This window comes from Musca vetustissima, unplaced genomic scaffold (assembly GCF_032173495.1).
Source record: "Musca vetustissima isolate MV318-11 ecotype Yass unplaced genomic scaffold, APGP_CSIRO_Mvet_v1 utg333343, whole genome shotgun sequence".
NCBI classification, from domain to species: Eukaryota; Metazoa; Arthropoda; class Insecta; order Diptera; family Muscidae; genus Musca; species Musca vetustissima.
Window position 1 is genome coordinate 1 of NW_026884204.1, and position 11,275 is coordinate 11,275.

Sequence of the window (11,275 nt, forward strand, 5' to 3'; positions counted from 1 at the left end):
CACAATTAGATTTCTATAGGTTAAAAATAAAGAAAGCACACAAATTCGATAACTACCCTGAATTTTTTTTTTGATTAATATGATTGCATATGTGCAATATGTTCAGTGTTGCCAAAACTCTGTTCAGAAAAAATGCTAGATTTTGTTGAAAAAAATGCTAGAAAGTGCTAGAAATTTTAAAAAAGTGCCAGAAAAAAGTGCTAAAAAATTAAATGAACAAAATTGTTAATATGAAATAATGAAATATTCATCAGAGACCCGATTTATTCTTAAAGGCTACTCCTTGTCGATTTAGCCATGTCCATCCGATTGAGGTCGCAATATTGAAAGCAGAGCTTTGGAATTTTGCCCATATTAAATATATCGGATTTTTTTGTGTACACCATACCCAATATTTGATTTTTTAAGGTTTTGGGCACATTTTTCAACCTAATATGCGGTTTTGTATTTCGGATTCTCCCTGTGGGAACTTTGGTGCACCATTTACCTAAAATCGGATGAAAATATATATGCGAGCTACATATATCGAAATCTGGACCGATTTTCTGGAAACTCATCACCCATCATTCTAGACTTAATCGCTATGACAATTTTCGTGCAAATCGCTCAATTAATAGGGACTTTGGTGCACTATTTACATTAAATCGGACGAAAATATATATGGGAGCTATATCTAAATCTGAACCGATTTTCACGAAATTTAACACACGTCTTTCTAGCCTTAATTCATAACCCTATGCACAAATTTCGTGCAAATCGCACTATTTACCTTGTGTGCACTATTTACCTAAAATCGGACGAAAATATATATGGAAGCTATATCTACATCTGAACCTATTTCCCCAAAAAAATCCAATTCGAATCAAAAATGCGAGTTGTACTTTGTTTACAATTTAACATGGACAGACGGACATGCATAAATCCGCTAAAAAAGTGATTCGATGCATATTCTCAAAAGGAACCGGTTGTCTATCTCGTTTCCTTTTGCCTGTTACATATGCACAAAACATAATATATATGCTTGCCTGATTTTTTCTATTTTGGTCCTTTTCGGCGAATAAAAACATATTTTCAGAAAATTCCAACATATTCATGTTCATGTGTTTAACAACGCTCTCATCCAATGGACCGCTGTATTTGTTTTTTTTTTCTTCAAATAAACAATCTACTAGCAGACAATGTCTTAGTCACCATATGAAGTACCTGCTTACAAATCGACTGTCACTTTTTTAACATTGGAAAATCAAATTCATCGCGTGAAATATAGGGAAATTTCAATGCGTCAATATGAAATCGAACCAGTGGATAACCGTTAAGTTCGGCCGGGCCGAACTTTGGATACCCTCCACTATAGATATATACTGACAGGTACTAGAAGTATTAAGTACCCAATAAGAACCCAATGTAGCAAATTTCAGCGAATTCGGTTGAAAAACGCGCTCAAGAACCCCAAAATACCGAAAATTTGGGGGTACCCTTATATGGGAGCTATGCCTAAACGTGGACCATCTTCGAACTTGACCTGCCTGCAGACAAAAGACTCTATGCAAAATTTTGGCGATCTATATCCATTCTTTTAGACGCTAGAGTGATTACAACAGACAGACGGACATGGCTACATAGAATTTTACGCTGATCAAGAATATATATATATATATATATATGTATATACTTTATAGGGTCGGAATGATTACTTCGACGTATTACAAACGGAAAAACAAAATTAATATAACCTCCATACTATGGAGGAGGGTATAAAAACGGGAAAATTTGAAACATAAATTATAAAAAATTACTGAAAAATAAAAAATGCTAAAAAAAGTGCTAGGTGCTAGATCAATTTTTTTGGTGCTAAACGAGTTTAAAAAGTGCTAAATCTAGCACTAAAAGTGCTAAATTGGCAACACTGAATATGTTGCTCATATTTGCACATATTTTGCCTATATTTTTCATATTTTTTGCATATTTCTCGCATATCGACCTAGCATACCGTGCATATTTTTTTGTATATTTTGCATATTTTTGCATATTTTGCATATGTTTGCATATATTTTGCATATATTTTGCATATGTTTGCATATATTTTGCATATATTTTGCATATTTTTGCATATTTTGCATATATTTTGCATATTTTTGCATAGTTTGCATATATTTTGCATATTTTGAATATGTTTGCATATTTTGCATATGTTTGCATATTTTGCATATTTTTGCATATTTTGAATATGTTTGCATATTTTGCATATTTTGCCTATTTTTGCATATGTTGCATATTTTGCATATTTTTGCATATTTTGCATATATTTTGCATATTTTTGCATATTTTGCATATGTTTGCATATTTTGCATATATTTTCCATATTTTGCATATGTTTGTATATATTTTCCATATTTTATGCATATATTTTGCATATTTATTGCATATCGACCTAGCATATTTTGCATATATTTTGCCTATTTTTGCATATGTTGCATATTTTGCATATTTTTGCATATTTTGCATATATTTTGCATATTTTTGCATATTTTGCATATGTTTGCATATTTTGCATATATTTTGCATGTATTTTCCATATTTTGCATATGTTTGCATATATTTTGCATATTTTATGCATAGATTTTGCATATTTATTGCATATCGACCTAGCATATTTTGCATATTTTGCATATATTTTGCATATTTTGCATATTTTGCATATTTTTTGCATATTTTGCATATTTTTTGCATATCTCGTGCATATGCAAAATATGCAAATATGCAAAAAATTAAAAAATATGAACCCTTCAAATAATTCTAAATCCTTTGAAACGAATTTGTGTCCAATCAGAATTTCGATATCTTCTTTATTAAAAAATATGCAAATATGCAAAATCCGAGGTCTAGTCATGAATGACAATTCCATAAATTTCCTCAACGTTTCGATAACGAAGTTGTCACGCAAGAGAGTATTTTCTACTGGGATTTTAAATATATGTAAAAATATAAATATAAATATATAAATATAATATATATATATATATAAATATATATTTATATATAAATATATATTAAATATATGCGATGTCATGTGCATTCTGTGAATATATTATTATAGAATTTTGTCCATTTTTGATATATAGTATTGGTATTTAATTAAATGGAATAGTTACATAACCCATAAGTTATTTTAATTAAGGTGTTTCGGGCTATATATATGTAAGGTCCGTTTTTTAATTCTTTCAATTAAAATAGGGGTTTCGTATGGAGTGCAGACGAGTTCAGCGTTGATTTTTTTTGTTTTTTTGTGTGTCTTTCTAGAACATTGTACTAAATTTTTTCCTGGAAGAAATGCACATTATTGTTGACACACCTAAGTCAGTATCCGGAACAACAAACGATGGCAATACTGCTAGGCATTTTTTTAGACAACCTGGCTTGGCATCGTCGATAACTGGTGTTGATGAAAAATTAATTAAAAATTTTAGTATCATCCTTTCAACCATGGCTTGTGGATATGCTATTAACGCAGAGCCATTTAGAAAACATTTATTCTTCAAGCATACACAAAATATTAGTGCATGGAGCTGATATAATTAAATGTGCAGCTTTGCCCATAGGAATGTTGTCTGAAGAAGCCATCGAATCCAGAAATAAGGACTTTCGGAACTACAGGGAACTGGGCACCAGAAAAATGAGTCGTGGGGAAACAATGAGGGATCTTTACAATAGGTTGCTATTTTCTTCTGATCCAAAAATATCAAGTTTGTCTCGTAGTACATCTCTTAACCATCGATATAGTGAGCCACTATCTGATGAAGTCCTAGAGGATTCAAGGCTACCAACTAATTCAGACCAAAAATCGGATTCTGCCTAATTTTACAAAATATATATTTAATGTTTTAGATATATAATATTAACAATAATAAAGATACATATAATAACAATAGTGTTTGTCCTTAACCCACTTTTTACCCTCCAAATGTTTGGGAATTTTTAAAAGAAGCTCGCATTTTAGGAGTACTATTAGTTATAACGAAAAATTTTTCTTATTAAAAAATGTTTAAAAAGGTTCAAAATAGCAATTTTCACATAAAAATTTAAGTTTTTTCTAAAAAAAATCGGCGCTTAGTGGGTTAATAAAAAAATTGCCAAATTTTTTCATAAAATAATTAAAATTGTCCATCTAAATCTATTCTTATCCAAAATATCGATAAACATACAGTAAAATATCCACTTTTATTTTCTGCCCGCTAGATCTGCATTTTTTCCCACTTTGCATCGCTTGCATAAGTATGGTAGAGACTATTCAAGTTGGTAACCCAAAGAAGTGGTGAATAAATCCCTTACGGCAGTGTCGCTTGCCCTTCTCTGTCGTGGACTACATTTTATCTACCTATTCGATATCGAGCATAAAACTGGATTCCAAAAGAAGCTCAATGTTTGGATGCCACGCCAATTAACAGCCAAAAATAGGATGGATCGAATTTCCATCTGCGAAGCCTTGAACAAACGGAATGAGATAGATCAATTTTTTAAACGGGTGGTAACTGGAGATGAGAAATGGATCACATTTGATAACCCTGTACGAAAATGATCGTGGTCAAATAGCGACGGAGCACCTCAAAGGGTGGCCAAACCAGGACTAACGGCCAGGAAGGTTCTGCTATGCATTTGGTGGGACTGGAAGGGGATAATTTATTATGAGTTGGTTCCATATGGCCAAACGCTAAATTCTGATCCCTACTGCCAACAACTGAACCATTTGATTATAGCAAGACTGTTGGCCAGAATTGACCAACAGGATGTCGCTAGGCCACACACGTCTACAGTGATTCGCCAGAAATTTCGGGAGCTTGGCATCCTCCAGAAAGAAAACGGTGCATAATTAAAAAAAGCCCTATAGTTCATATAAAAATAATGGATTTATTTTTCCCCAAAATAATATTTTAGTGATTTTCGTCTCATGCTATTGTTCGAACAATCATTATGTATCATACCTTCTCACCAATACTAGCCCACATGCAACACTTGAAGATTCTACCTTTCGTCTGGGCTGAGTTAGTCACTAAATTATTATATTTAGATGGCATTCTATTTTCCAGTACGATTAAATTTTTTTCTTTTATCTGACGTAGTGTTTAATTTCGTCCATTCTCCTGACTTTACGTCTTTCTATCAGAGCTCCGAAATACTCGCTCGAAATCGAGTAAAGAGTGAAACTTGTTCGAATTCGAGCGGGAGTACTCCTGCGAGTAGAGAAAATAAATCGAGTATACTCTATTTTTCTCTGCCACTAAAATAAGAGCGCAAGTGCTTCGCTCGTTTTAGAGTGGGGTGAAATACGCTCGAAATCGAGCAGATTCCACTCTTTCCGAGTACTCCTTTTTTAATATATTTTTTTAAATACAAAAATGAAACTTAATAAAAACATTTTGATTTTAAAGCTGAATAATGAACTGCGTAGGCATTGATGGACTTTCTTGCAAAAGAGATTTTTATTTGAACCTTACATGTGTGAACATTTTTTTAAATGCATTCAAAAAACAAAATAACCAATGTATTTTTTATACATGATCGATCAACAACAAAAACTGTTTGCTACCACACACGCAAATCGCAAAAAAAATATTTGTCCACTCAATTTTACTCTTAGAGTGAACTTTTACTCTATTTCGAGCATTTAGACTCTCACCCTTTTTCATTACCAAGGAGTACTCGGGAGCACACCCAAACAAAATAAAAGAGTGACGAGTTATTCCTCAAAAAAACTCGTAGTCTTTACGTACTCCCACTCAGGAGTATTTTTCACTCGCGAGTAAAATCGAGCAAATCGGAGCTCTGCTTTCTATACATATCCAAAATCAAATAATATATTTCATGTATTTAACAAGGTTGCATCAAGCCTTGCTGCCACATAATGGGGTAATATGTATGATCAGCATTAGACTAAATCGACTTAATAAATTACAATTTCTGTTTTTATGTCATTGAATTGAAAAATAATCTATGAATAATTTATATGCCAAACATGCGTTGCATTCGGTGTTGTTTGCGGACTAAAGAAAACTCGTTAAGTTGATAGTTGAGTTGTTGCATTCAGCTACCTACTTACTCGTTCGTAGTGCATGATACCAAGCTGAAGCAGCAATTTTCACGGTCATTGTGATGATGGGTTTTTTACTGGTGCTGCAGTGGAAGTCACGCTTGTTCTTTCTAAAACCAGTGTTTTATTTCTATTGCTGGCGACCTTTCTGCTGCTGTTGGTTGCTGTTGCTACGACGATCATTGAAAAGTTTAGCGAACTTGGCGAGCAAACAAACACTTCTTTTCAAGGTCAATCGATACGCCCTTCAGCTGCTAAACAACATTTTTATTGACGATGAATTATTTAATAAAGATATTAATGTTTTTTTATTTTATATTTACAGTCACATTTGAATTTATTATTAAATGTAATTACTTTATTTTAACAAAATAAAATAAAGAAAATATAAGCAGATTTGTTTGTCAAGAAAATGCATTACAGCTCACAAATCACCAAAGTAATAACTCGCCGGAATATAGGCAAATATTTTTTTAAAACGATCCTCCAAAACCTTCTGAACGGTCGCAGTGAAGGATGGCCGAAAAGCGGTAAACAATTCCTTCCAGTTATCATTGAAAACGGCATTCGCCGAATCTTCTAGATCTTTTTGTCCATTGAAGAGATTTTCCCAATGACTTTGATAGAGGCCAACATCGGCGACCTCAACCCGTAGTTTATCCAAATCGGTGAATTTGAAACCATTTTCTTCGCGCAGTTTCAGTTTGCAAATTAGATTAAATTTAAGATTTTCTGAAAAAAATGAAGAACGTTAGTTTAAATTGTAAAAAAAATAAATAAAAATCCTCAGTTTCCATGAATTAAAAACCATTAAGTATTATACCTTACGCCACCTTGGTTATATAAAAGTAGAACTTTAGAAATGTAACTTTGAAAGTGTAGCTGGCAGCCAGGGTAGTCTTTATACCCGTGTTCGTTTTAGACCTTTTACACTTAAAGCACCTTTTAGACTTAACGCAATGAATGAATGAGTGAATCGACATTAGACACAATACACAAATATAGTCAGTAATTTTGAGTCATGCCGAATACCTGAAACAAGAGTTGTCAAATCATGGGAATCTCTGATAACAAACAGAGACTTGTGGGATAACGGAATAGTAGCAAAAATGACCTCTGGTAAATGTTGTATCACAAATGGCTCCCGACTAGCAGGGGATTGGATGTTTTTATTGAAGAGACGGGTCTGAAATAATACTACATCTGATCTGGTATAGTTCAAACGCAAGACAACATCCAACAAATATCTGGTCAGATAGTAATCAATGTACAAAACCCCACCTACTACGAAAAATAAACCTAAACCCCCCAAATGTTGACGTTGAACGGAACAGAGGCAGTTTCGGTTTTGGCGGATGCTCTAAAGAAGTACAAAGCCGACATTATTTTCTTACAGAAAATATGATGGAAAGGGACAGGCGTAAGCAAATAAGATTATTTATTACGCACTGTTCTATAGCTGTCATGAAACGAGACATGAATTTGGTTGCGGATTTATGGTTAACAGGAGAATAAAAGACATCGTCTCTAGATTCACTCCAATAGACGAGCGCTGCACTGGCCATGACATTGAAATTCTGCTAGGAGATTTTAATGTAAACATTGGAAGGGAAAATATTTTTGGCTCCACCAGCAGAAAATTCAGTCTCTATGAAGAAACGACAGCGACATTAGATTGATTGACTTCTCGGCAGAGAAAAAACATGGTAATTAGCAGCACCAGATCCAAGAATCTCGAAATAAAAAGGAGAGAAGAAACGTATTTTCAAAAAAAAAAAGGAGAAAGAACAAAAAAAAAAAAAAACGCGGTCGTGGGAAAATCGAGATGTACAGGAGTCAGATTGAAGTCCGAAAAGTGCCATCGGGTAAAATACGAAACCAAAGGATATGGTACAGGGATATCCTCCTGTAGAGATGAAGAAGGAAACCTAGTGACAGATACAGACAGCGTGTTGGGGATCTGGAAGGAGCATTTTGCAAAGTTTCAAACTTTGAACGAATTTAGAAGGAGTCTACCAAATTGGGACTGGCAGTAAATGGCGAGATCAAGCTGATGATATCAATGCGCAAGGCGTTCAGTAGACTCGGACCAACTGTGGAACTTGAAAACTACACATTTGAGGTAGTCAACGATTTTATATATCTCGGTACTGCCATAAATAAAGCAAATGAGAAAACTCTTGGAGTGTTTGAGAGAAAAATTATCCGAAAGATATATGTACCGATCGGCATCTAAGGCGAATATCGCCGTCGAATGAATCACTAGTTCTACCAGATGTATCGAGCAGCAGCGACTACGGTGTCAAGTTCATGTCGTGAGAATGAATGAGGATGTCCCAGCTCAAAAGGCATATAAAAGCGAGCTAACTGATTGTTTGCGAAGAAGGGTAGGGCAACGAATTCGATAATATATAGAAACAGGGTCTTTCAAATTGGAAGAGCTGGGAACAAGACCGATGCGCATGGTATTTTTAAGCTTGGCTTATGGAACAAATGTTCTGTCTCGAGCTATGCAAGTATCCTATTGCTTAAGAAAAAAGAAATCAGCAGATTTACAGGTCTTCTTAGAGGGCATCTCATGATGTAGGCACATAAACATAAGATTTGGTGCGAGGGAAGAGGTAGGTAAAGAGCGTGTGGGAAAGACAGCGAAACGCTAGAACGTTTCTATTTGCATCTGCCCAGTTTTTGCAAGACTTCGAACCCAATTTATGGGAAATTATACTATTCACTAAGAAAACAGAATTCTTTAATATTAGGGAGATAAAATCTCAAGATAATTTTTCAGACTGCCTTTTCTTTGTAGATCGCACAACAGGTATTTTACAGATTAAAGTGATTGTTCTACTATTGGACATGTGGTGGTGCAAAACACAACTTTATCTAGAAGAAGAAATTCAACAAGAATCCTCTTTTTATTGATCAATATTTGCTAACATATTAAAATATTCAAATTTTGTATCAGAGCGAATTCTCAGTTCCATATTTAAAATTTTTTGATTTAAAAAAATTATTATGAGAACTGCTATTGCATTGGGGAGCATATAATAATAAAAAAAACTCGTGTCCATGTATCACGTGAATAAGAGAATATGTTGTATTGGTACTTACTAAATTTATTTTCCGCCTTTCCACTTCCATCTAATGCCAGGGCCAAAATACGTCCTTTCATTTGATAATCGGATGTCATTATTAATTCTGGCACCGATAACGTCATTTTGGTCACCAACTTTGTTTGATCAAAGCTAGAAAGATATTGCAAATTAAAGTCGTTGCTAATTAAGAGAAAATTCAAAACTTCTTACTCAGCATCGTCGACAATTGTGTTACGAAGGCCACGTAATTCCACCTTCGTAAATCCAATATTGATGGAAATAATGCTGCTGGTATTTTCCGTTAATGAGATACGTTTGATGTGGAAAGGGTCAACGGGGCCGACTGACTTTAGACCGGGAACACCTGTTGGGAAATAATAATGAAATTAAGAAATAATTATTATCTGGGGTGTTATTTTGAATTCATCTTCATTTCTATTACCATCTTTAAATTCCACAAAAAATGCTTGAAAATTTTTAACTACACATTGTTTGAAATCTGAATTGGCAGATTTGCAAGGTGTAATAAAATCCGCTGTAAAATAAAAAAATATTATTCAAATAGCAATACAAATATTTGCAAATAATATTTGCATACGCTTCTCTTCGAGAAATTTACTAGCAGCGACTAAACCAATCAAAGTTGTTACAAAAATGTAACTGTGTTTTCTTCCATACATTTTGTTTACAGCACACAATTCTATTATTTTTATAAAGATACTGCGCTGTCTGAAATGTTGCACTATTCTGTTTCTAGAAAACGACTCAAATGAAAATTATGTTATTTGTATTTAATCTTAAATTAAACTCGTTAGAATGTTATTGGAGAAACTTGTTTCGCAACATTTGTGATTTCAATTCAGTTCCAGGTTCTTATCAATTAATTTATTATTTTTTATGCTTATTAAACCTTCATAAACAAATAATTAGTTTGCCGCTAGAATTTTATTAGGTTGTATCGACACTGCAGTAATAGTTATTGACTCCGATTAAAACAATATTTATACCCTACACAACTATGTTGTCAGGGTATTATAGCTTTGTGCAGCCCCAAAAGTTTGTAACGCCGCGAAATATTGGTCCTAGACCCACCTTTAAGTATACCGATCGTCATATCTCGACTAGCTGAGTCGATCTAGACATGTGTGTCCGCCCGTCCGTCCGTCCGTCTGTCCATTATAATTTGTAAACACGATACAGGCCACAGTTATGGACCAATCTTCACGAAATTTTGCATGTAGGATGGGTTCTGGCCAATGAAGACCCCTATTGTTTTTGGGAAAGATCGGTTAATATTTAGGGGATGAAATGGACCAAATACTAAATTTTTGTCGGTTTTTCTGGTCGCTCCAGAGGCCGCACCAATGCACAGTGGGCGAAAAGGCTCATCTAGCGGCGTTTAATTAATAGCGCTTAGGGATTTTGTATTTTATTTTTTGTAATATTTTTTTTTAGTTGAAAATAGATTAAGCTACAGAGTTAAACAAAAAAAATTGTTTTTAATGTATATATATATATTTTTTTTTTTTTGAAAGTTGCAATTTTTTTCATTTTTTAGACATTGTTTATTTCATTCAGGGAAGCATGATAAGGTTAGTATATTTAATGTTTCTCATTCTTTGGGGCTAAGAATATATTAAACTTTAATAATAAAAACATTTTTTAAAACATTTATTTATTAATTTTTTAATAATATTTTTGGCCTTATTAAGACTTCATACATTTCAGTTGTTTTCATAACAAAAATTTAATTATAACTCAAAAAAGGAAAAAATACAAATCGAAATAAAAAACTATTATTACTATTGTAATAATAGTTTCGTATTCCAATTTGGATACACAATGTTCTGAAAGTTGTAAAATATCATTATCGGCATCTTTCTTTTTTTGGTTGCGTAAATTTGAAATCAAGGGATCTGATTAACACAAAAGCGCATGCATTAAGTCTTTCATTGTATTTAATCGGGATGTCTTCCGCGTATGGTGCTCACGGAAATTGCGGTAATCTTCGCCGGGCTTCCATTTCCGACATTTTTCCTAATTGAAGTGGTGGTACTTTAATTATATCGGCTCCATGTATTAAGATTTTATGTAT

General features: G+C 33.5%; 1 protein-coding gene across 1 annotated transcript; it reads right to left on the reverse strand.

Moving 5' to 3' along the window:
• Nucleotides 1-6,509: 6,509 nt before the first annotated feature.
• Nucleotides 6,510-9,860, reverse strand: LOC133331202 (circadian clock-controlled protein daywake-like). Its single transcript, XM_061539603.1, has 5 exons — nucleotides 9,779-9,860; nucleotides 9,623-9,715; nucleotides 9,391-9,544; nucleotides 9,197-9,330; nucleotides 6,510-6,817 (listed from the first exon to the last, which is right to left on the reverse strand). The coding sequence occupies exons 1-5, from the start codon at nucleotides 9,858-9,860 to the stop codon at nucleotides 6,510-6,512; spliced, it is 771 nt and encodes a 256-aa protein (XP_061395587.1).
• Between the last annotated feature and the right edge of the window lie 1,415 nt (nucleotides 9,861-11,275).